A 27,413-nucleotide genomic window follows, 5' to 3' on the forward strand; every position below is an offset into this window, starting at 1 on the left:
CCAAACCTTCTGCTTTCTTCTCATCATTGAGCCCACACTTCTCGCCCCATCTCTTTCTCATCTTCCTTTCCATAGTGTTGTGTGTGTTCACAGTCTGTTGTGGACATACTTTATTCCCATCTCCTCCTCATGAAGGAAGCCTAAAACATCGTTGTTCCTCTTATAAAATATTAGATTAACAGTCAACAGTAGTTGATGGGTTGAAAAGAAAACTAGTGTTGGGCCAGTGACTGGGGTGGAGGGTGGGGAATTGGTGGTGTGTGAAGATCAAATAGGTGACACACAGTCTTTCTTTAGTTGTACCTGCTGAAAAGCTGAAGCAAATAGCTGAGTAAAACTTGGGGCCACCACTTGGGAAAGAACGTATATTGCTACAGTAAATGTATTATTTTGCTGTAGCAAAATGTGTTATTTGAATATTACTCAGCCCAAGATAATTAATTGTTCATCTATTTTGTAGATAGTGAGTGTGGTGAAATCATAGAGAAGTGAGCCCAGTAAGCAGAAATCTGTGCTTCCAGACTCCCTTAAGGAAAATGTGTTGTGACAGATTTGAAATGTAAATTTACCAATTTACCAGCCTTGACAGATAAGCTTAAGGCCAACCTCATGTCCTCTTATTACAAAAAAACCCCCAGAAAACCAAATACGTGAGTTCAGTAGAAGAAGCCTTTCACGGTTAGGGTTAGGGTATTTTCTTGCTAATTTTCCCAGGTTGTTTCTTGGGGGCGGGGGAGGTGATAGAGGGCTCTCAAGTCAGAATCAGTATCAGCGTGTCTTTATTTAAATGTCCTTTGTTGGCAGACAACAGAAATGGACTCTGAACATGCCAAGCAAACAAACAGCCTTCAGCATTCAGAGAGATGAGAGGGCAAGAGCTAGGACTGCTTAGCATCTTGGTGTTTTGAACTAGTGGACCTTCTGGATCACCACTCAGGTGGCTCAGTCCTGCTGGTTTCTGATGACTTTTACATACTTCAAGAATATCTATTTGGACTAGTATGGGTCAGATGTCTCCTCCCGTTCCCCCGCCATCAGCCAGCTGATGCCAAGGCCTGTGTCCCATATTACAGACACAGCTACTGGGGCTTACCCCTGTGTTTGGGAGTCTCAGAGAGGAAATCACTGTGATCCGGGGAGCCCTGTTAATAGCTTCTGAGTTAGCCATTGCATCATGTATCTATTCAAATTCCAAATCAGAAATATTGGGTCAGAAAATTCCCTCTTCTTAGTTAAATATCCCAAAGGTTGATGTTGAATAGGTTGTAATGAGGGAAGAGACCCATAGGAAAGCAGTCTTTTCAGACCAGAATTTTTGTAAATGAGTTTTTGACAGAACCACTGCCAAACCTAGAATTCGTCTTATAAAATGATCAGGTCTGCTATTTGTTCATTAAAATATATAAAATTCAAGGTCTGTTAAGTTTGGATTTGATGTTGAGATAATAGATATGCCTTAGAGTCTGGGATATATACTTCACCCCATAACAACTTGGTTTTCTGAAGCTTAATCAGGATTGGGAGGATAAAATTTGGGCAGTAGAGACTGGAGATAGTACTAAGACCTAAATGTCATTTAGAATCATGGATAACAGATCCTTAAGACCCCACTTCTAGTTTTTTGTGTCTGAATTGAGGCTCAGAAATCTACATTTTTTTTTTAATTGGGGAATTGGGGAAGGGGAACAGCCAAGTTGTTGTCCTTCAGTCTTAGTTGTGGAGGACGCAGCTAGCGCAGCTCCAAGTCGTCGCCATCCAGCCACCCATCTGAGCTCGTGGCTGCTCAGCTCAAGGTGCTGTGTTCCATCTTAGTTGTGGGTGGGCGTAGCCCACCATCCCATGCAGGAGTCGAACCGGCAACCTTGTTGTTAGGAGCACGTGCTCTCACTAACAAAGCCATCCCGCCACCTGTTGGCAGCTCCACAGCAGCTCAGCTCGGGTGCAGCTCACTGGCCCATGTGGGAATCGAACTGGCGATGCTGTTGCTCAGAGCTGTGCTCTTAACCAACTGAGCCACTCGGCCGGCCTGGTATGTACATTCTTAACCACCAAAACTTGATGGTCCAAGGACTACTCTGAGAAATGCTGACCTGCAATGTGGTCCTTGCCAGTTTTCTTCACTTAACAGGGAAAAAAGAGGTTGGTTAAACATAGAACAGTCCCTGGCTGTTTCTTCAAACAGTAGAGGTGGAGTTCCTCTTCTTTAAAAATACAGCTTATAATCTATAGGGAATCGACCAGAACCCCAAAGCCTCCAAAGAATACCTCATCCTAGCTAAATCTCAGTCTTTCAGGAAGAAATCTTCTGAGTCCAGATACCAGCTCAGAAGGATTTCCAGAATTCCTGTATATCTTCTCTAAAGAATGATACAGGAGAGCACCCAAAGCTTTACACCTCCTTGTAGTCTGTTTTATGACAGACTGATTTTGGAAGTAGCAAGAATAGGCATGGAATTTTATCAGAGAGTTTCTTGCTTTTACATGGAACTATGCTTCCCTAACTTGACTTATCTCCATAATCAGTTATTAAACTTTTAAAAAAGATCCAAGAAAATTTGCATTTTAAAAACTGTCCAAGATGATTTTCATGTATACAGAATTTCGAACTAATGGAATAAGTAATATTCTTGAAGTTCAACCTTGACAGGAAGTTCCTCACCACCTCTGCCTCTTTCATTTCCATATCTAAGTTGATTTGTTCATTCATTCAGCAATATTTGCTGAATCCCAACTATGTGCCAGATGTATTTCTAGCTCTGTCTAGAAATTGTGGTATGATTCTAACCAACTGCTTCCTTTCCATTAGCATCTGCCTTGGGTTGGTCATCAGATCTTACTGATTCTCAGTCCCATCTGTACCTCTTCTGCCTTTACAGTGGTGTCATCTCTTGCTTGAAATGGTTGTAGTAGCTTCTGGAGTAGTCTCTCCTTTTAGCCTCCTCTTCTTTAGTTCATCCTCCCTACTCCCAAGTCATCATGTCACTTCCCTGACTAAAACTATTGCTGGCCCGTTGCCTATGGGATACACTTGAGGCATGGGTCCAAGGCTTTGCATTATATTGGGTCATTGGGAAAGTCATGACGTATTTTTCTTTTCTTTTTTTTTTCAATGCAAAAATGTATCATGACTTTCCTGATGACCCAATATTTCACGTTTGCCTCAAACTCAGCATACTCTTTCCACGTGCTCTTATCTCTGTCTGTGACTGCCCACTGGAACTTCCTTTCTTGGCCTAATAGATCCCTCACATATATTTACACTGCTAGAACAAGTATTTTCTGTTTCCTGAAGCCTTCTTGACTCTCTCATGCAGCTTTTTTTCTTCCTTCCTCTCTGGTTTTCCTAAAAGTCACCAAAATAACATTACCACAGGCATTATGTAAGTTAAGACAGTATTTCTGTCTCTCTTTCTTGTTAGATCCAGTGACCTCTGAGAGGAGGGCAGGATTTTATGTATAAGGACTTACTGTGATACCTGGCATGAGGCAGGTACTCAGTTTTGTGTGACTATATAAAAATAAATCCTGTCAGACCCAGGCCAGTATAATAGACATTTTGATAGGTGGATTACAAATTCTCTGTGGTGTGCCTTGAAGGAATTAGTGTTTTGTGATTGTTTCTAAATTAAATCTGCAGAGGTATTAACATTGAAGGCCTTTCCTGGATCAGGCTTTTACAGACTTCCTTTTCCATTGTGACCAAAAGGCTGCTTTGAGAACTTGGTGTATTCAGGATTGCCACAAGACACTGGGTTTGGGGTTACGGATTCTGCAGATGGGGACTAAATGGTCCTAGAAATGAAGGAGAGCCCTGTTCCAACAGCCATTCTGTACTGCGGGGCAGAAGGAGACCTGCCATGTTCTTGAGCAGACGTTTAGGGCAGTGCGTTTTAGATGTGCAGCTGTCAGCATTTCCTCAAGGACTTTAGATTCAAGGTGATCAGATGGGGCTTAATGGACCATCTATTTTGTGGAGCTCCTGGGGTTGGGGGCCAGCTCCCTCATTAAGGGCAAGGGCTGTTCCTTGTGCTGCTATTTCCTGTTTCTTATTTTATAAAGCCAATATTAAAAGGCAGCTAAAATAAAATAAGAAAAGTTAAACAAGTTAGCATTCTGCTGTGATGTGGAAAAAGAAAAAACTGAGTGGTACAAAGTAAGGCATTTAACTGAATTTAAGTGGCCGGGGGTGCTTCTCCAGGAAGGCTGGGTTCTTGGTCAGGCTTAGCATCAGCCGCGTGTGGCACTGCTTGCTGCTCATTCAAAGACTGCACCTGTTTCGTATAGCCCTCCATTCCATGTGTCTAGCTAAGCTGTAACCTCCTTTAGGTCATTGTGATCCCCATAGTGTCTGCTGAGCACACAGTAAATGTTTTAGAAAATGTGGGGTACTTTCACCCCTTGCCCTCCTGGACCAGGGAGAAGCTTGCAGCAGGTCCTGCTGTGTGTGTATGTGCCATTGCTGCCTTTTATCACCCACTTTTAAGGAAGCGAAGTTCTCAGCCAAGCTGAGTGGTACCCTCCTCTAGCAGACTCTGGGATCCTTGGAGAACTAACTATAGGGACTTAAGTACAACTTGAGTTCAGCCCTCAGATATCAGGGACACCAGCTGACCTTGAGAGTCTGATGATTTCAGCCATAGGTGGGAAGTAGCAGGGATGTTGGGACCCTGAGCACAGTAGAGCTGGGCTCTAGTGAATAGTAGTGGAAAGTAAATACCTCTTGTCTCAGTCTAAATGAAATGAATAATGTTTGCCTTGCATAACCTAAATTCTCCTTTTGAAGGTATATTTGAGAAAGTTCTTGAAAAATATTAAGTGCTGTTCAAACGCAGAATGTAAGTTTTGTCACCTGGAGGAATTTGGTCCAGGAGCATAGGTAGAAGCTGGAATATGTATGAGGTAACAGTGTTCTAGTGTTTGTTTCCTGAAGTATCCAGAAGTTTCTGTTCCCTCATAGCACATTCCTCATGTCTGTGAGCAGAAGGTTAGATGGAATGTTGAAGGCAAGTTCATGGATAAAAACCGTTCATCTCTGTCCACAAACCCTAATCACATGTGATCTCCCAGGAAGTCCACTTCCTAACATTGACTCTTGGGTCTAGTGGAAGGCTTAATAGTCAGTGTTAACTCTCATAGCAGTGTGTGGAGACTTGGAGGGTGGGTAAGACTATTTTTGAACTCTCTCTAATCATAATATTTATATGGCCAGGTAGCATTAAGTGAAAATAATATTCCAGTTACTAAAAGCAGCCCACTTGCAGCAAAAAATATGGGGGTTTTAGCAATACTTTTATCATTGCTGAGAGCATTTCTGTCACTTAGAGATGCAGGTAAGGACATAGGCTCTAGAATCAGATTTGAGTTTGAATTTTGGCTTTACCACTTAGTGTGGACACTTTGGACACTTCTGAACCTCCGTTTCCTCATATAAATGGGAATACTGATATCAAACTCATGGGTAGTTATTACATGAGATAATGTTCAGGTTAACAAAGCACTTGACACATAATGGACAAGTAACAATTGTGTTTGTTAGTAGTCATACTGCTAACTAGTAGTACTAATATGGAATAGATATATGAAGGTAAACTTAAAACTTAGGAAACATATTTTGATGATATGTATAAAAAAGAGGTTTAGAATGTATCCATTTTGTATTGATAACAGTTTAGAAATTGTAATATTTTAATAGCTACCTATATCTTTATAGTTACTCTTTTCCTTAACAAAAATTATTTTGCTTGAACATATCACCTTTAATTTGGGCCAGTTTTTGTAAGAGGGAGATTTGAACCTATTTACTGATGCATTCCATTTATAAATCTCTACCACATGTCATAATGATTTACTTTTTGTTTCTCTGATGCTCAGAAAAAGTTGCTAAGCAAATCTTTAAACTTTTGGTAAATAATTGAATCTTGAAAGGTAACCGTTTATTCTGGGCACTAGTGTATGTTTAATGTATTTTATAAAGAGGGCCGGCCGAGTGGCGCGTTGGTTAAGAGCTGGCTTGGGACGCCAGCTCTGAGCAGCAGGGTCCCGGTTTGGATCCCACATGAGAGCCAGTGACACTGCCCTCTACAGCTAAGATGCTGAACAACAGCTCGACCTGGAGCTAGGCTGCTGTGAGTCACCTGGACTGCATAGGCTGCAGCCCCTGCTGCAGTGGGCTTCCATAAACTACTGTGTGTGGCTGGCAGCCAGCATGAGCGGCTGGCAGCCTGTGTGAGCTGCCAAGAGCCGCCGTGAGCGGCCGCCCAGAGGCTGGCGACTGATCTGCCTCACCCGGGAAGAGTGCAGTGATCATAATACAAACATGGGCCAGTGAAATGACATCCTCTGCAACTAGACTGAAGAACAAAAGGACAGCAACTTGTCTGTTCCCCTCCCCCTGATTCCCCAGCACTGTTCTCTTCCCCCAATTCCCCAATAAAATCTTAAAAAATAAAGTATTTTATAAGAAAAATCTGATAATGTGCATCATTGAATTTTATACATGAAAGGCTATTTGGTCTATTGAACTTTATGCATGAAAGAGCCGTTTGGCCTCTAATAAGTATTTCAGTTGATTACTAGCTACTGAGTCTTTTCCATTTTTAGTTTAGTGATCAGCAAGAGCCTCCTTTTCTTGGGGGCTCCCAACATTTAGCCCAGCCCACGGAACTGGTAGGTATCTGGACCTAAAACACAAAATGTACATTGTGTACACCATATATCAGTCAGGCCTATCTGTGCCATTGCGTCTAGTTTGGGATCTCCCATTTAAAGAAAGATGTAGACAGCTCTCTAGTTTTAATTAAAGTGAAAGTAAACACAGTCATTTCAAATATTTTAAAGAATAAGAATGCTTAGCCCAGAATAGATGAGACCTAGTTGTGGTTGTACAATAAACTCTGTACAGTAGTGTGCAGTAGTGTCATTTAGAAGAGAGTGGTACTATTCAGTGTGATTTCTAGTGGACATAACTAGGGCTGTCTGATACTATTGTGAACTTCTTGGTGAAAGGAGCATCTTTCTGTCAACTGGAAGTGTCCCAAAATTGAAAAGCAGTATAGTATATGATGTTTAAGATACTTGTCTTAGTCAGCTCAGGCTGCTTTGACAAAATACCACAGACTGCATGGTTCAAACATCAGGCAATTATTTCTCACAGTTTTGGAGGCTGGGAACTCCAAGGTCAAGGTACTGGCAGATTCAGTTCCTTTGAGGACCGTCTCCCTGGCTTGTAGACAACTACTTTCTTACTAGGTCCTCACGTGGTGGGGGAAGAGAACGCAAGGCCTGGTGCCTTCTTGTCCTTATAAAGGCATTGCTTCCATCATGGGGGCCCCACCTTCATGACCTCATGTAAACGTAATTACGTCCCAGAGACCCCCACCTCCAGGGTTAGTACTTCAACATGAATTTGGGTGCTGGGGGGAGAAACATTCAGTTAATAACAATGCTTAACCTTTCTAAGCCTCAATTTTATTATCTTTAAAAATAGAAATAGGGCCGGCTGAGTGGCTCATTTGGTTAAGAGCTGGCTTGGGAGTGCGAGCTCTGAGCAGCAGGGCCACTGGTTTGGATCCCACATGGGCCAGTGATGCTGCACCCTCTACCCCTAAGATGGTGAACAACAGCTCAACCTGGAGCTGGGCTGCCATGAGTGGCCCCCAACGGCGTAGGCTGCAGCCCCTGCTGCAGTGAGCTGCCGTGAGCTACTGTGAGTGGCTGGCAGCCAGCATGTGCGGCCTGCAGCTGGCGAGAGGTGCCGTGAGCTGCCATGAGCCGCCATGAGCAGCCATCCAACAGCTGGTGACTGACTGCCTCAGCTGGGAAGAGCNAAAGTTGGGCTTCTTCAGCATTTTCACTTTTCTAACAAAGACATCATAGAGCGGATAAATAGATTGGCAAGCCTTTTCTGTGTCTTCCAATACTACTTGGAATGAGTTTATTGGCCAGTTCTTTCAAGTCATTAGTCTGCATCTCTCAAGTCATAATTTCCATCATCATCTTCTGGATTTGGCAGTCCTGTTGATGCTGAGCACAAGAGGTCTTCTGAATCTGATTGTTGCATTTTTTAGTAAAACCAACACAGAATAGATAAACAAATAACCACCAGTAGTCTTGACATCAACATGGGCTTCAATCATGGTCTGCCATTTTTTGACCATGGAGCACATTTTGTCACTGGTAAGATCCAAGCCTGTGCAATTAGTCAGGAAATTAGGCAGTTTTTGCTCTGAACATCCTTAGTAATTAGCTTAAATTTTCTAAATGCAGATTCATCAATCTGCAGATCAGCTAGGCTCACTTCAAAACACGACCCTTGAGACCATCATATGCGATTTTGGTTCCTTGAATTCTTTTGATTAGTGTTTTCCCGATATTTCTTATACTGAACATAGTTGGTGCATTCACATCATACCAGTCTTAGAAAATGGATCAACCACTTTCTTCTTGACTCCCTTTTTGCCGACTTTCATAAGGCACTTGTTCTTGCCAACTGCCATGCTGCTGCTCGGACAGCCAAAAGGAATGCATATAACATTTATCTCACTTAATTGTGAGGGTTAAATGAGATGAGGTATGTAAAATGGCATTGGGAAGGGATAAGTGTTCCTGCCCTCTCCTCTTTTTTCCCCCATCACTTCCCCATGGCTAACACCAAGAGGAATACTGACTAAAACACCTGAATTGTATCTTAGGTTATATGTGGTTTGTCTAGGATATACATAGTTTAAAATGTTAAACGGTGTGAGTAATTGAAGAGTTTGAATTTCCACCAGTGTAAGTGAATGCAACTCCTACATATGAAAATCCAAATTTGTGAAACAGTTCAATTATCACCACTTGGTAAAATAATTTAAGGAGGGATTTATTTTAATAGCAAATTCCTCTGAGCGCACTGAAAATCTTTCAAAAACAATAACTGCAAGGTCAACCTTGCAAAAATACATCTAAACAATCCCACTCCTGAGTGTTTATCCAGACGAAATGAAATTTTGTTCACACAAAAGCCTATACACAAATATTTTCAGTAGCTTTAACATTTGTAACTGCCCCAAATCTGGAAACAAACCAGGTGTCTTTCAACTGGCAGATGGATAAACAGACTTTGGTATATCCATACAATGGGATACTACTTAACAACCAAGAATCAAGCAAACTACTGATACCTGCAACAATATTGGTTAATCTCAAATGCATTATGCTTAGTGAAAGAAGCCGTATTTAAAAAGCTAGATATTGTATGGCTCTATTTATATGACATTCTTGAAAAGGCAAGACTAAGGGACAGAAAACAGATAAGTAGTTGGCCGGAGATGGGGGGAAAGGATTGACCACAAATGGTCATAGGGGTGTTGTTGTTTTTTTTTGGGGGGGGGTGATCTAGTTCTGTATCTTGATTATGGTTGTTATATGATTGTATGGTTAAAACTGTATACTGCCTACCAAAGCGTTAATTTTACTGTATGTAAAGTACACCTTAATTTTTTTTTTTTACAAAAACAGTATTTTAAATGGTTCAAAGTATAGTTATTTGAAATCTTACTGCATTTCATAGCAGAGTTGGCATGAATTTTTAGCTTGAAGTTTTATATGATGATTGGTATAACNTATATATATATATATATATATATATGCTTTTCTTTGTCTCGTCAGCCTGAAGATAGGGATGCTGCTCTGTGAACATCTTACCATGCTATGGTGTTCTTTCTGTGTGGGCATCTTTACACATTTGTCAGTCTGCATTGTGATTATGTATTCTGTCTTTGCTTTTTCTCTGAATTTTTATCTCTTTCTGCATCCTTCTCCCTTGATGTATTTCAGTCTATATTCTTGAATTCATTTTCCCATCTCTTCCGCTTTTTTCCTCATCAGTCACTATAAAATACGATGAATAGTTTACAATATATATTATTTCACTGTATTTTATTTTATTTTATTTATTCATTTTTAAAGATTTAATTGGGGAGTTGGGGGAGGGGAACAGCATTGGGGAATGGGCAAGGGGAACAGACAACCTGCTGTCTTTTTGTTCTTCAGTCTAGTTGTGGAGGACATTGCTTCACTGGCCCATGTTGGTATTATCATTGCTCTCTTCCCCAGGTAAGGCAGTTGCTCACTGGCCATTGAACGGCAGCTCACACCGGCTGCTGACCACTCACGCTGGCTGCCAGCCACTCACGGTAGCTCAAGGCAGCCCACTGCAGCAGGGGCTGCAGCCTACACCGTCACTGTCACCTCACAGCAGCCCAGCTCCAGGTTGAGCTGTTGTTCACCATCTTAGCTGTAGAGGGCGCAGCGTTACTGGCCCTCATGTGGGATCCGAACCAGTGTCCCTGCTGCTCAGAGCTGGAGTCCCAAGCCAACTCTTAACCAACGCGCCACTCGGCCAGCCCAGTATTTCACTAATTTTAAATTTTTTGTTTTATTTCAAAAGCAAATGTCTTTGGTGGGGTGCTTTCCCCACATGTGACTGGGCTACCTAATCATCTATCTTTTCTGCCCCTGCTCAGAGTCTTGCTTTCCCAGGTTATGACCAGGACAGGCTGGGATCAGAGACCTGACTTTGTTCTCACTGAGCTTAATTATGGCTAGTGCTGGACTGGGCATGTAGGAATAAAGTTTTATAGTGCTAGATTCTGCTTAAAGAGGAAGCTGTTTAACATAACCATAGGAACCCTCCTCCCCCAGCCTGGTTGAGGTGACCCTCCTGGCAGAGTTGTGTCCCTCATTCCAAGGGTGTAGAGAAGGTTAAAGCACCAGGCTTCCTTTACTTTGGTTTTCCTAGACTTTGTAACTAACGGGATTGTTTTATATCTGCTATCAGAAAGTCATTTGACAGCCTGTAGTTTTCTACATTTAGCAACTAACATTTACACAGTAGACTTTCTTGCATAACAGCACATCCTTTCACCATGGTAATTAAGATCATCTTGAATAGATGCAGTTATTTACACTTAATTATGGATTCTGTATGCTCTAGTCTATGTAAGCTTATTACCATTTAGTTTATAAGACTGTTTATGGCTAAATGTAGGTGCATTTTTCATTTTCTTTTAAGAAAAGGCCTCTAGTTATGAATTTTTTTAATTTGTAACAAAACTCATTTTAAAATCGCCAACAGTCAAGCAGTAATATAAAGAATTGACTTTTTGAGTACTGTTTGATCAGTGTACATACCAGGAAAGGCAAAAAGCATGTCATAAACATGTATTACTTACAGAATATGAAAACACTGATGGACTGTTCTAGGGTGCTGAAAAATACTTCTGACAAAAGACAGTGAAAAAATGAGCACAAGACGAAACTTCATTTCACTTCTGTGTTTGGAAACATTCTTAACATTATAATTGTACACTGTGACCCCAGAAATAAGGAACAAACAAGGTATTTATTCCCTTTTTCTCTAAATGAGTTGTACTGCTTTTTTATGAAACCGAATTTAATGAAATTCATGGTGAATTGGCACATAAAAAGATATTCAACAATTTTTCAAGATGTTACCATTGAAGGAAATTGGTAAAGGACACATGGGATATTTTTGCATATTTATTACAACTACATGCATTTAAATCTACAGTTATCTCAAAAATATTAATTTTTAAAAATGTAATGAGATGTAATATGAATATTCTGATGAAACACTATTTCCTCCCCACATGTGTTTGTTATTTTTGTAGTCATTTATTGATGGTTCATTGGCTCATTCCTTTATTCATTCAAGAAATAATTAGTCAGCCCTTGATATATGCTTAATTTGGCCTTACAATTGAGTTCAAGTCAATTATTCTAAAACCAAAATCATCACCAACTTTTAACTGTTTTAGAATTTTCCACATAGGGGACACCACCTTAGCTGGTTTTTTGTAGTTAAGTTCTGCAGCTAGTTTGCCTCACTCAAAGCCAGCTCTTCTATAGATGCATTTTGGGGCCTTGGTAACATTAGCTTTAAAATATTCAAAAAATTTTCCAGGGTAAAATTACTGTGGCTGTGCTTCATGGTGTAAAACTGATGGGCCTTGATTACACATTCATCTGTGTACAAGAGCAGAAAAAATGTTTGAGTGGAATCCAGGCACTGCCAGTGGGCGCTCGCTCACCTGTAAAGAGTGGGGTGAGTTTCTCTACAGGTAGGTGGCCTGATAGGCCCCTAAATGTTCCCAAGGGGATGACATTATTTCTCCCAAGTCAGCTGTGGACTTCATCTGACAACACAGAATGTGATCTCTGGGAACTTTTCTGAGTGTGTAATTTTGAGCTCAAGGCACCTCAAAAGCTGGGTTTCGAGAGACAGTTATGCTTATGATGAATAACCTGGAGAATAATCTGTCATTTCCCTGGTTCGGTGAAAGTCGGCCTCTTAGCCAGAGCTGTGGAGGGTCTCTTGTTTGGTCTGCATCCCTCCCATCCCCAGGAGAATTACGTTTGCCAGATCGTGCTTTGACATAATACTAGGAATACTGGGGGTGTCAGTGTGTAATGAATGAAATGTGGTACTCAACTGGAAATGAAATTTGACAAACTTAGGGCTAATGGGGGGCTAGTTTTTCTAATTAGTGGAAGAGTTGATGAGGGGACCAAGGAGACTCCCCTATTGCCCCTCATAGCATAACAAGTGGCGGGCACCCCATCCTCTGGTCAGATAGAGCCAGTTCTAGCTGCAGCTACAGCAGGTGTGGAATACAGAGACAAAGCATTTCCTTTCAACCCTGTAGTCTTACTCAGGTGCACTTACCTCCTTATTTGAATCTTTCTGGAGAACCCTTTACATCCTGGTGATCCTTATTTGAATAGTGAATTGTGGTTTAGGAACAAGATTAAAACTCTTTTCTGTGCTTTGAACTTTGTGGAACATGAATATATGTTTCAGTGTGTTGTGCTGAAGCATTGAGGGGATGTTCCCTAAAAGTAATGTTATAAATAGGTTAGACCCAGTCTTAACTCCCTAGAGTTTATTTAATCTAGCATCTGTCTGAACCATACATAATATTCTATTAATAATAGTCCATAGAAAATTCAGCTCTCACTTGTCTTTCACCAGGTTTCTCCTGGGGATGGTCTTTGGTCATTTTTTTCTGCTTGGCTGCTGTGGTCAGAGTGGGTACAGTAGTGACAAATTCCCAAGAGTCTTGGCCCGGAGGGCAGTGGTGGTAGTCTGGGTTCTTTGGGAGTTCTGTGCAGGTTTTGATCTTTCAGGGAGATTTTCTAATGGCAGCTGGCACTATCCTTAATGTTGGGAAAGGAAAGGTAATTTTTGCATGTCTCAGACCCTGGCTGGGAAAGCTTCTCAGATACAAAGGAGTCTAGTATTCTCCATGCATGGAACTGTATAGAAACAGTGGTAGCATGAGACTAATGGGTTCAAAATGATCACAGTTACTGATAATGGTACATGATCTGGTACACAAATGAGTGATGCAGTTTTAGTCACATTGTTTTTCTCTTTGACATTGTCATTAGATCGACAAATTTAGTGTTAACATTGCATCTAATTTTTTTTCTTGTCCTTTTTAGTCTCAAACCATGAATTATATGGGACAGCTGGCCGGGCAGGTGATTGTCACTGTGAAGGAGCTCTACAAAGGCATTAACCAAGCCACCCTGTCTGGGTGCATCGATGTCATTGTGGTCCGGCAGCAGGATGGCACCTATCAGTGTTCACCTTTTCACGTTCGGTTTGGGAAGCTGGGAGTCCTGAGATCCAAAGAGAAAGTGGTGAGTGCAGGGTGAAAAGTGAGATGGTGGCAGTGAGTAAATCATTACTGTGAGCTCTCTGGACCTTTTATTTATCTTAAACCTGTGTGATGTTAACGACAATGGTATGAGAAATCAACCTTTATGTATTACTTTTTTTTTTAAGATTTATTTGTTTTTAATTGGGGAATCGGGGGAGGGGAACAGCGCTTGGGAATCAGAGAAGGGGAACAGACAAGTTGCTGTCCTTTTTGTTCTTCAGTCTAGTTATGGAGGACGGCGCTTCACCTGGTCCATGTTGGTATTATCATTGCGCTCTTTCTGGGTGAGGCAGATCGGTAGCCTTCAGGTTATAGAGCAACTGGAAGTTTTGTCAGTATATCTGATGTCAATCAAGCCAGAAAATTAAGCTAGTAATAAAACTTTGTAGGTACATAGTAGTAGTTTCCTTTCTACTCTTGCCCCACAGTATCTACCTAAACAATATAGGGAGATTTTGTCAGGATTTTAAAGCATAATGAAAGATCCACACCATTTTCTGGAACAGAATTGTTAGAGGACCACTGGCATTAGTTGAAAATACCTATTTTCAGATTTTGACTATTTCACATAGCTTATCTTATTCTTTAAAATATAAATTTCCCTATATTTTAATTAAACTTGTTATTTTGAGAGTGAAAGAAAAGATTTATGGCTTTCACAAACTAGATACTCTCCCCACCAAAAGAAACATCTCATTTTTCTAGGTGTTAACAAAATCTGTTCCACTGGAGAGCCATGTTTCAGCGGGGTAGGGTTTGTGTGGCCTGGCCTCTGTTCAGAGTCACCCTTTGGAAACCAAAAGCAATTGGCAGTTTATTTAGTGACTTTGAAACTTTCCATTGCAAAACAATGTTTAGCCACAGTTAGCTTCTCTGGAATTTTTCTTTCTTTCTGGTCGTTCTTTCAGACTGTATCTGCTTTGGGAGAATCAACAGCAAACTTTATGCACTGAGACTTCCCATTAATTGTGCAAGGATCTATTTGTAAAACAGCTTATAAGGCATTAATTTATTTTTGCTGTGATCTGGGTTTTTTATGCGATTAGATAAGTTTTCTGGCATTTCAAAATAGAACTGATTTATATAAGCATTTGTGTATCTGCAAATGGTGACTGAGCAAATAAGATACCTCTTTCTGCATGCTGTGTGCCTCTATTTAAGAAAGTAATACAGTTTCTGTATAAGGTTACACAAATCATTGTGTTAAATATCTCGTCAAAACCTTGAATTATAATAGAAGTCTATCCATGAGACACAGGAAAAGAAAATTTCTTTTCCACTTTTCCCTTGCTGTCCCAGAAATCCAAAAGATATGTTTGGGAGGAAATTTGGCTGTTTGACCAAAACACAGCTTTCCAGTGACAGTAAAAACGAAACTATGTCTGCCTTGAGATACCCTGGCAATTCAGATTAAGTACTTGTCGAATTTAAAGTCAGTTTTGATTATTGAAAGCAATTCATTCATTTTAAACTACAACCCCAATTTTCAAAATGGTAACATCTCTGATTAAAGAGATGCAGTATAATAATTTTTCCATTGCCATTGGTATGTTCTTGTTTGATAGAATATCAATACTCCCACAATGTTTCATGAAGCAGGAGTTTACTTTCAAAAGGTAAACCTGTACTTGATATTTTTATATATTAATTTTGTTGATTTAACACAAAACTGATCATCTGATTACTTATCAAAGTTAAATAACCCAGTATATTAGACAAGACAGTTTCCATTGTGGATGACAAACATCCACCTCATACTAGCTTAAGCAAAAAAGAAATTTATTGCCTTGCATTAACTAAAGTCCAGGGGCATTTGAATTAATCAGGGCTTTATTTAGCGTCTCTGAAGGTGTTATCAGAACTCTCTCCTCCACCCCTCAGCTCTGCTTCACTTTGTGTATGTTCTTTTTAAAATAAGATGACCACCAGTACCTCCAGGTTTACTTCCCATTAACTCAGCAACCCCAGTGGAAAGAGGGCTGCTTCTTCCTACAGAAGTGTCAGTGTTTAGTCTCTCTGTCATACGTGGATCACATATATCTTGGGGACCAGGCACAATAGCTAGGGTGGAATATATTGGCCTGGTTTGGACAGCAGTCCCACCTCCACTCTCTGAAGCCATACCTGAAATACATAGATGGTCTGAAATAGAGAACGAATAGATCCTCACAAGACGCCAGAGATATTCTTACCAAAAGAATGGCATGCCAAAACAAGTGTCTGCTGTAGCCAACATTTCTCAAAAGTAAATCAGTTCTATTTCAACATCTCAGTCATATATTGGGTTGTCGGAAAAGTCATGACGTATTTTTCCTATGTTTTTCGTTGCAAAAATGCATCATGACTTTTCCGACAACCCAATATATGTAACAAGATGAAGCTACAGTGTAGGAGGTATGAACATATGGAAATGAGTGGTGTTTCAGAAATCGGTTTACTAGAAGTGGTACATCAAAATGAGTGTCCTCTTTAAAATAATCACCTTGGGAAGCATTTATTCCAACTTGGTGCCATCTCACGAAATATTTTTAATATATTTCCTTTGTTGCCTAAAAAGTTTATGGCATATTCTTTTAAGTATCCTCAATGTTGGCACAATTTGATGTTAGATTTAATTTTTAGAAAGAACCAAACTCCATGTAGAGTCAAATCAAGAAACTGAAGGAAGTAGTCATATTCAGAAATACCATATTTGATCCCTGAGAATAAGGGCTATAAAGGAAAAGGTTAATTTTTCTAAAATGGTTTAAAAACAGTTGAATTTGCATCCTAAAGTAGTAGTATATCATTTTCCCAGCTATATTGGATAAATGCATAACCTCCAAAGATGAAAATTTTGAAGGATGGTATTAATTTGAATTTGTTAATATATTTTTTAAATTTTGTACTTATTTCATAAAATTGTTTCTTAAAAAAAAAATGTTATACACTGTTGTGCACCTGAAACTAATTTTAAAAAACCTTATGTTTTTATTAAAGGTAAAATAACTTTAAAATTTCATTTGTATAGTTTAATTTAAAGAATTTATACAACAAATCAACAAATGATAATTTTATATGTCCAACTTCTAGTTGGATGGATTTAGTTAAATATTTTATTTAGGTCATCCCGAGAAACCTAAAATTTGGCATTATGGATCTAATTCAGTTTTTCCCTACCCTCTTGCTTATTAGTCTAGAAAAAAATGCGTATTCTTTACTTTTTCAGTTCTCACATAACTTTTTAAGTTAGAAAAGTCTTTCTATGATAGTAGAAGAAGCGGCTATTGAAGCTGCTTTAGAAATCTTAGATGACTTTAGATGCTTCAACCACTTTATCATGAAAAAAATTTAAAAACTTATCTGTAAGTACATTTTTTCTTAGCTCAGGAGTTTGTTGCAGTACTTTCTTTTAGAAGAGTTAGGTTTCATGTGCTACCCAGGTTTTTTTCACAGTAATATGAAACATTAAGAAGGCTAGCTGGAAAATGAGTTAGTGTTAATGTTTATCCTCTGGAAACTATTTTATGCAGGCTTCCTTTTAAAAAAATAAAAGGAAAATGAGTCCTTGTGTAAACTAATTTTATTAACATTTCTTAAATTACATAGGATTTTAAAACTTGTTTTATATTTAATTTTTAGTTGCCTATTTTTCCCATTTTGTGTTATAATGTTATTCATCCTTTTTTTATAACTTTATTGTTTTATAATTAACACACAATAAATTACACATATTTAAAGGATATAATTTGATGTTTAACATATGTATGCACCATGAAACCAGCTCCACAGTCAAGATACAGAACATTTAGTTGTCCTGTCTTACTCTTCTCTAATCTCTGACAGTTCCTCAGTCTGTTTTTTTTTATGATATTACGTATATACATGTATTTTAACTTCTTAATTTTAAATTTACAGACAAGTTGCAAATGTAGTTTAAAAGTTTTCTTAAATCCTTCACCCATCCTCTTCCCTTAATGTTAACATTTTATGTGACCATAATGCAGTTATCAGCACCAGGAAGTTAACATTGGTATAATACTCTTAACTAAAAGACCATATTCAGATATCACCAGTTTTTCTACTACTGTCCTCTGTCTGTTCCAGGATCATATCCAGGATCCCACATTGCTTTTGTCTTCTAACAGTTCTCAGTCTTTCCTTATGACCTTGATTTTTGAAGAGTACAGAAGAGTTATGTAGGTTGTCCCTCAGTTTGAATTTGTGTGATGTTTTCTCATTTTGGCAAGAATAACACAGAGTGATGGTGTGCCCTTCTCAGTGCATCATCTCAGGAGGCCCATCATGTTGCTGTATCTTATTCCTAGTGATGTTAACTTTGATCACTTGTTTAATGGTGTCTACTAGGTTTCTTTACTGTAAATGTACTTGTTGGAAGAAACATTGAAACTAAAAATATCCTAGTTCTCATTGTACTTCCATCCATGAATTTTAGCAAACATCGATGAATTTTGCCTGCAGCAGTTACTACCATGGTGTTTGCCAGATGGTGGTTTTCTGTTTCCATTCTTTCTACTCCATTTATTCAGTTGAAATTCTACTGTATTGAAGAGCTATCTTCTCTTGTTTACTTAATTATTCAGTTATTTAGATCAGTATGAACTCATGGATATTAATTTTACTCTATGGGTTATAATTCATTATTATCATTATTAGTTGCTCAAATTGTCCCAGATTTGGCAATTGATAGCTCCTTCAAGTTGAATTCTTTTGAAATGCTCCCATCATTTTTTGAGCACTTTTTTACTTTTTGACACCATAAGCTATTCCAGAAGAATCTATTTTCCCTGCCTCAGTCCTGGAATTAATTATTTTATTTCTCCAAGGAGCTCTGGTTCCTTTTATTGGAGAATGGTATCTAGAATTAAAGGATCAAATCATTAGGTGTCTCATTACTAACAGAGGTGTCATTGCTTCTAGGCGTGCTCAGCAGGCTGAGCTAGAAAATCTGTGTATGTATTAATATATACACATACTCACATCTACATGTATCTGTAAAAATCATGAGTTCAAACTGATTCCTCTGATTCCAGTCTCACCACATGGTTCCTTCTCATCCTTATTTGTAACTTCTTTCTCTGACAGTGAGAAACTTGCCTCCCATTATCCGCAATGTATTTACTTCTTTGTTCAATCCTAGAATATATGTTGACAACATATGTCAACTCATTTTTTTTTTTTTAAATGTGATCTTATCCCATCACTACCTGGGCCCCGGGAAGATGGAGCTGCCTTCAGTGACTGGATGTGAACCAGTACTCAGTCTCTGGTCAGAAGGGATAATTGGTCCTCACTCGGAAACACCCGGCGGGCCATGCAGTTCCCACCTTAGGGCCAGACAGAGATAAGAACACTTAGATTATGGACTGTTCTATTTATATCTATATTATATCTTTATATATGTTGGCCTTTATACCCTCTGAACAGTCTAAAACTGGAGTTTACGAGTTTATTCATAAGGCTTGAAAGTTATTATTGTATTAGGTATGTGAAAGTGTTTATACACAGTGTAGAGATAAACAACTACATTATTTTTAAGTGATGTAGTAGTTACTATTATAATAAACACTTTGCATGGTAGTACAGACCATAAAATGACTGGGCAAGCTGAAACTTTGCGAAGCAAGCTTTTTATAATCAATGAGAAAAATTAGGATTCTGTCATAACTTTTACAAATGTTTGTCACAACGTTAAAAATTCTTACTGCCAGCTGTAAATGTATAGGAAAATGAAAAACAGCAAAATAGTATTTAGTACATTGCAGGTTAAAACATTAGAAACATTGAGAACAAAAGTGTTTCTTTGTCAAAACTTACCAAGAGTAACTTTAACAGTGCTTGCCTTCTTGATGTAAAACTTGTGATATGGAACAAGCACCTTTTTTTTTGTTTGTTTTGGCAAATTGTCATACTTTGTAAGTTTAGAACAGCTTCCAACTTTTCATCCTTTGAATTTTTCAATGTCATGAAGTATCTCTGAGAGTTTCTTTAACATGAAATGTTTGCCAATGTCACTTTTTCTGGACCATCTTCATCCTTTTCATCAGAACCGCTTTCCTCCTTTGTGTGAGTAAGCTCACTTCTGGTTGTACATCTTGAGTCTCTTGAATGGCAGCAAGGTCACCATCAGCTGTTTCTTCTGTAACTGTTTACATTCAATTTGAATTTTACTTCCAACACAATTACTTTTTGTTTCTTTACTATATTTTGATCTTGGCCAATTTCCTCTTTCAATTATCCATCTTTATAAAATATCTCATGTGTTTATCTCTGGGGGACAAGGAGCCAACACAACTAAGTGCTTTGTTGTCTGAACGAACATGTGCTGGGACCAGTCACTGACAGACTGAAAAAATGACAAGATGGGTTATTGATCATGATGGGTATCTGTTATTTATGTAGTGATTTGTGGATGGAAGAGCTGGCAGTGAAGTTTGTACTTTCTGCAGTTACTCACAATTAACATACTGTGGTAACTGAAATTTGTGAGCTACCTCTGTGTTGTAACTCTGAAAGTACACAGATGTTTATTGACAATGACATTTCCCCTATTTTATGACATTTGGGAATTAATTAAAATGTTTATATGTTACAGAAGTAGATGATAAGACATCTTCTTTCATTCCCTGGTTACCATCCCCTCCCCACCCCACCAAGGTCTGTTTGGTTTTTTAGGGGTGGTACGTGGGGCAGGTAGCAGTGTTTCTCTGGGGCTGTCACTCTAGGAACCTCAATACTAAGTTTGGCTAGAGAACCCAGAATTTAGGCTTAGTTTTGCATGAATCAAAGACTCTTACTACTAAATCACACTCTTTCTCCCCTTAGATTGATATAGAAATCAACGGCGATGCAGTGGATCTTCACATGAAATTGGGTGACAATGGAGAAGCTTTCTTTGTGGAGGAGACTGAAGAGGAATTTGTAAGTCCTAGTCTGTTACCTTCACGTTACACATTGTATTCAGGCCTCTGGTGCATGTCACAAAACAGAAATACTCAGTTTTCATAGTTAGTTATACAGATGATTGTTGCTGGTTAGACAAGCTTAGTTTTAGGTTGAAGAATTAAGCTGTCAGAAGGGAGCTGGAGAAATAAGGAACTTTTTTTACACTCTGGGTTTCAGGTACGGAGAGAATGCAAAAGTCCTTTTGTATTTATTTGCTTTTTTTTGTAAGGAAAGGCACATCTTTTTTTCTCTAACTTTAATGAGTTTTCTGTTACAATTTACACTTTGACTTGAATTGAGTTTTGCCTAAGTAATCAAGGTGTATCTCTTCAGGCTCTGTGTGTGTGTGTGTGCGCGCGCGCGCGCGTGTGTGTTTATTTATACACATGACCTTTGAACTTGGAAAACATGTTTACCATTTTGATTTGGGACATTACACCCCTAACCTTGAATAGTCACATGAATTGGTTTATTATAGTCTCAAAGGATTTACATTAATTGGCCTGTATCCTTTATAAATTATTATTCAATTTGGCTTCTTTCAGCAAGAGAGCACAATTTGCCATTATGACCACCACCACCACCACCAACACACACACTCACTCACTCACTCACACACACATACACACACACACACAATATCAATCAATCCCTCCCTTCTTCCCTCATTTGTTTCCACTGATTTGAATGGTAGGAAAACTGTTCTTGATGGGTTTAATGGGAATCTTATATCCTTTCATCATAAAGAATAAAATCTCAGCAAAAATGATAAGCTTCAAGTTATTAAGGATACACAGGACTACTCTTTTTGGTTTGGAACATGAACTGCCGTTTTGATGTCAAATTGACAAAAAAAATTTCCAAAAAATAAACGATAACAGAGTGAGATGAGCATTTTTTAATTTAGAGAGAAGACAACACCTTAGGTACCAGTATGTAAAGCAACATTGAAACAGTATGATTATGAAGGGGAACCTCACCAGACTAGCATTTTCCTAATACCATAATTACTTGTTTTTATTACTTTGTTTGCATTTACTTGGGATAAACAAAATTTTTCCTCATCAGAGACAGAGGCAAAAGGCAGAATGAAACAATAAATGAGTAATTACAGGAATAAAAAATTTTCGATGTATTTCTTAAACTCACATGTAATAAATAACACTGGGCTTTATATAAATCAACAAGTGAGAGGACTGGGTTATTGATAGTTTGTTACCTGGTTCTTGTGGTCAGTTCTGATGATTACAACTATGCTTAGCAAGGTCAACTTGAAGACTATTAACTTTCCAGCCTTTTTTTCGTATTCCATGTATAGCCAAATTGGCCAGATTTTCTTTGGTAAAGTGTGCTTCTCTTTAAAATAATAATAAAAAATTTGTTAATTCATTCAACAGCATCAGATGACTAAAAACATGCTCCCACTCTCAAAACCCTTCTATTTATTTGCATTTTTGTTTCTCTCAAACTTTTCTCATTTAACTATATGTTATCAGTATTCCTTTCAAGTCAGTAGTTCTAACTCCTTTTAATAGCTGCACAGTAATTCATCATATGGCTACACCACAACTTATTTAACCATTCTTGTACTGATAGACATTCAGGTTATTTCCATTACCCCCACTACAAACAATGCTATAATAGAACTAGGAAACGTTACCAGAGACAAAACAGCTTTTTAAGGATTACAAGTAAACTTTATTTGTAACACAGACCATTGAATTAAAAGGCCGCGGTCTGTTACCTGGGTGCTTTGGGGTCTTGCAGAATAATATCCTATTACAGTTTCTCTGTAGGTGTGTTTTGCTGGTGAGCACAAATTTTGCTTGGGTAAACAAAACTTTGGCTTCAGGATAATAACATTTACCAAAGCCAAGTTCAAAAGTTTAATTTAAAATAATTATGGAAACCCACTCATTTGCAGGACTAGTATATAAAAACTTGAGTATTCTGAATTATCTGAGGCTAATTTATATCTCTATTACCTACCTTCTATTTCCCCCATGATACAAAGAAATGAAATAAATGATTAAGAAGTTAATTTCCTGAACACCAGATTTGATCATTTATTTAATATTAAAATAAGAGTTTAATTATTTCTAACTATTGGGACTTATTTTCTTCTTTTGAATTCCTAAAAGGATATTTTAAATACTTTGATTTAATAATCCACTAATTTCATTTGTTACAGAGTATTGTCTCTGTTAGAATAGCCCTTCCCCACCCTCAATTAATTTGGCAAATACAAGCATTAACCACTCTGAATTTTACCATAGTTCCTCATTTCACTTACCTGTCCTGCTGCCCTTTGTCTGATAGGTTGTTCCTGGTCGTTGCCTTCTGCTTTGTCCTGTTCTTATTGTTCTTCATAAGTTCTTGACAATGCTTTTTAACACCTCCTGGGAATGCTGCTTCTGCTTTGAACTTCTCTTTATAGAATTTAATTGACTCTGCTTTAATTATAGCTTTCATGTGTTCCTTGCTGACTTGACATAATGGTTCCTCCAAATGTATTCAGTTACATTGACCAAAATGAGCTAACATTGAGCTGTGTGCAACAGAGTAAAGACCTACTTAGAGTACAGCGAGCAGTGCCCTAGTTCAGTGTGACTTTCTTACTTTTAGGGACTATGCATTCTTTCTACCACTGTGGAAATTAGATATGCAAAGTATTATTATTTTCATTCACTGTCCAGTTTGCCATGGACAACTTTTCTTTCTCCATGTTCTCTTTAAGGAAAAACTTCCTGCTTACCTTGCCACTTCACCAATTCCTACCGAAGATCAGTTCTTTAAAGATATTGACTCCCTTTTGGTGAAATCAGGTGGAAATGAAAGACCATCTCAGAGTTCCGACATCTCACAAATCTTGGAAACAGAGACAGTTTTCACTCCAAGTTCTGTGAAAAAGAAAAAACGAAGGAGAAAAAAATGCAAACAGGACAGTAAGAAGGAAGAGCAGGCCGCTTCCCCTGCTGTAGAAGACACCATGGATGTGGACCTGAGCTCTGACGATGACAAGGGGGCGCAGTCAGCAAGGTAGGACTCTAAGTGTGGGAGGACTCTGTGTGCGTGCCAGGTGTCCATGCATGCTGTGGCCAGAGCACAGGTAAAGTAGAAGTTGTGGCTTTTTTTTTTTTGCAACGCGACAGAATTTGCCACCAGACATCCTGCTTTAGTGCTAAAATATCATTCAAAACAGACTAACAATGTGTCTTTTCATCCAGTAATTTTCCAACAGCCAAATAAATAGTCTCAAGAAAGATCTGAACTAGTGATTTGCCCCTGGGTGAGCAGATGTAAACATCAGGAGTATTTTCCAACCCAGTGGTCTTGTGTTTGGTATCTCACCTATTCCTGAGAAGTTGTAAAATTGTTTTGAGTTTATTGTCAAAACATCCTAGTAAGTTGAAGAGGAAAGGAGGATTTTGTTTTTCTTTTGTTTTGTTTTTAAGTGGGAACTCTTGATCACTACTTATTTATCAGCTTAGTAGAAGAGTTCAAAGTAGATGCCAGTTTTCAAGTCAGAACTATCTGGGGTTTAAAGGTAACAATTTGGGGTAGAACATATATCTCTTCATTCAAAATTGGATTTTTAGAAGATAATCTTCCACCTGTTCCACTCAGTGGTTGCCCTGACATTGGAAGGATCGTAGGTGTCAGTGAGGTACTTATCTTCACTGGTGACCATTGGACAAGAAGCTGCTGCTCACAAGTGACCCTGAATTTCTAAACCCTTTATTTGAATTGGGGTAGGGAGAGGATGGGATTATGACATGTATGCTGGTTCACTTGTATGCCTTCACGTCAGCTGCTGAATAGAAAGATCATGCCCTCCTTTCTGGGTAAATGAGTGCTATTAATAAAGTTTTCTTTATCATGGAAAAGAGGGGAAATAATTCCTTTTTCTAGTTATGGTAACCAAATATGTATCAAGTGTAAACTCTACCTTGATCTAGTATGTATTTTATTTACCAAGTTTTTGTTTTAAGTAAGTCAGGGAAAAAAGTCCACATTATTAATATATTAATACAATTATACTGTTAATGGATAGCAGTATAATAATTTTTTTTGGCAAAATCATTAACTCATTTTTCTAAAATTTTTAAATCTGTTGTAAATTCTGGAACAAAATTCTACATTTGATACTCATTTTTAACATATGAACTCTTTTACTACCTATCTTTTATTACTTATCAACTATCATATTTGTGACATTCTTTCTCCTCACACCCTGAATATAGACTTTGATTTCAATTCTGCTACAATGAAAAATTCCTCTGTTAGAACTAAACAACAAAAGACAGAAAGCAAAAAGTACTTTAGACTCTACAGACCAGTATAAAGTATAGCTATAAAATTTTTAAATCCTGAATAAATTAACAAATTTGGGTAATACTTTTTTGTTAGTATCAAACTATTAGCTGGGAAGAGCTTAAAAATGTTCTGAACTCTTTTTATATCATTGATTCCCAAACAATTTTAAGCTAATAAAAAGTAACACTAATTTTTATTTTTATTTTTTTTTAAACATAAGGAAAAGCTTTTTTTTCCTAAAGATTTTAGTGGGAAATTGGGGGAGGGAACAGCATTGGGGAATCGGGGAAGGGGAACAGACAAGTCGCTGTCCTTTTGCTCTTCAGTCTAGTTGTGAAGGACGTCACTTCACTAGCCCATGTAGGTACTGTAATCATTGCGCTCTTCCTGGCTGAGGCAGATCGGTTGCCGGCCATTGGGCTCACACTAGCTGCCGGCCACTCACGCTGGCTGCCGGCCACTCGCAGTAGCTTGTAGCAGCCCACTGCAGCCTATGCCGTCGCCAGCAACTCACAGCAGCCCAGCTCCAGGTCGAGCTGTTGTTCACCATCTTAGCTGTAGAAGGCACAGCATCACTGGCCCATGTGGGATTCGAACCGGCGGCCCTGCTGCTCAGAGCTTGTGCTCCCAAGCCAACTCTTTTTTTTTTTTTTAAGATTTTATTGGGGAATTGAGGGAGGGGACCAGCCAAGTTGTTGTTCTTCAGTCTTCATTGTGGAGGGCACCAGTCGCCATCTGGCTTCCCATCGGCAGCACATGTCCTCTAAGCTCAAGGTGCTGTGTTCAGTCTTAGTTACGGGTGGGCGTAGCCACCATCCCATGTAGGAATCAAACCAGCAGCTTTGTTGTTAAGAGTGCACACCCTATCCACCAAGCCATCTGGGCGGCAGCTCAGCTCAAGGTGCCTAGCGAGTTCAGTCTTAGTTGCGGGTGGGCATAGCCCATCATCCAACAGGCCATCTTGTTGTTACACCAGCTGAACCATCCTGCCACCTGTTGGCAGCTCAGCGACAGCTCAGCTCGGGCGCAGCATCACTGGCCCATGTGGGAATTGAACGGGCAGCCCTGTTGCTCAGAGTTCCCTCTCTTTAACTCTTAACCAACTGAGCCACTCGGCCGGCCCCAAGCCAACTCTTAACGAGCCACTCGGCCGGCCCACAAATTCTTAAAAAGAATTTGCTTGATTTTGGTGCTGTGAAGAACAATATAAATAGTTCCTTTACATTTTTGGCTTATTTATAATAAAGTGTGTAGTGGGCAGGAAACAGGTTCTTTTGAGAAAAACTTGAAATACACATGCATTTAAATTTTATTTGGATTAGCACTGTGATATTCCCTAAATGCCTTAATTCCTGGAACTATTTTTGCCAACTAATATTCTTCCAAGATCTATCAGAAAGGACCCTGAAGTAAAATTTTGCCTTTAAAGATTTGTTGATGAGTGTTCCACAAAGTCCTTTGTTTTAACATAGTAGAGCTATGTTTAGAACTGAACAACCTTCCGCTTTAACTTGGGAAGTTAAAACATTTCTGAAACATATGTAAAGTCACTTACTAACTTTATAACGCACAAGAATCATTATTCTAAAGGAATTTTGTAAATGTGTGTTAGAAGTGAATGCATTGCAGAAATTTTAGTGCATGCCTTACTTTTCCAATTGGGCAAAAGGCTACATCAACCATATCTGTCGGTGTACTGATTTGGTTGACAGTAACATGGTTGTCAGCTTGTCTTTCTGAGCCAGAGTCTTGCTTATCAAAACACACATACACTAGGACCTTGTCATAATTTTCATGAGCTTGGTGGGTGGTTTGCTTTTTCTTAGGTTACCATTGAATCATAGATACTGCCACTGGAGGAACTCTTTCCAGAAATTTCCTTTAAAACATGATCTATTTAAATATGCAGCAAACAGAAATTAGGACTTAAAAAAGAAAAGACAAGAAAGATGTAACAGTTGTGTGAGTTCAGGTCACATACTGAAATAAGCACTGAGCTAAAAAGACTGAACCAGTTATGCTTCTGATTGTGGAACAGCAGCCTCCTGATCGATCAGTCCAAGCCTTTGTTCTTAATCTATGAAATAAGGGAATTAAACAATGTGGTTTGCAAGGCCCCTTCCAGCTCAGCATTTAGATTCTAAAATAACTTGGGGGGAGATATCTAGGGTCAGAAGTATTAACAGCATATTAAATGGCACATTAAAGAATGTGAGAGAAAAAATATAGAAAGTCTACTGCTTTTGCAGTTGTGAGATCTAGAATTATGTGGTATTGTAATTTTCAACTTTTAAATAGCTTACCCTCCTCAGCCCCTACCACATAGGAAAGAAATTCTGTTTCCATAGAAGACACCTAAAATCAGTTTTAATTTGGGCCGGCCGAGTGGCGCGATGGTTAAGAACTCGCTTGGGATGCCAGAGG

The 27,413-nt window shown here is 38.7% G+C and overlaps 1 protein-coding gene and 1 pseudogene across 2 annotated transcripts in view; one reads left to right on the plus strand and one right to left on the minus strand.

The window, feature by feature from the left end:
• The window catches only part of LPIN2 (lipin 2), a 101,341-nt gene that overhangs the window by 45,277 nt on the left and 28,651 nt on the right, over nucleotides 1-27,413 (plus strand). For both annotated transcript variants that reach the window (XM_019665106.1, XM_019665105.1), the window contains exons 2-4: nucleotides 13,507-13,707; nucleotides 20,553-20,648; nucleotides 23,410-23,711. In XM_019665106.1, coding sequence (XP_019520651.1) covers nucleotides 13,516-13,707; nucleotides 20,553-20,648; nucleotides 23,410-23,711 — 590 coding nt within the window. In that variant the 5' untranslated portion in view covers nucleotides 13,507-13,515. The remainder of the gene's footprint in view (nucleotides 1-13,506; nucleotides 13,708-20,552; nucleotides 20,649-23,409; nucleotides 23,712-27,413) is intronic.
• Nucleotides 6,602-8,495, minus strand: LOC109394725 (40S ribosomal protein S3a pseudogene; annotated as a pseudogene).

Source organism: Hipposideros armiger, unplaced genomic scaffold (assembly GCF_001890085.2).
Source record: "Hipposideros armiger isolate ML-2016 unplaced genomic scaffold, ASM189008v1 scaffold_433, whole genome shotgun sequence".
Classification (NCBI taxonomy): Eukaryota; Metazoa; Chordata; class Mammalia; order Chiroptera; family Hipposideridae; genus Hipposideros; species Hipposideros armiger.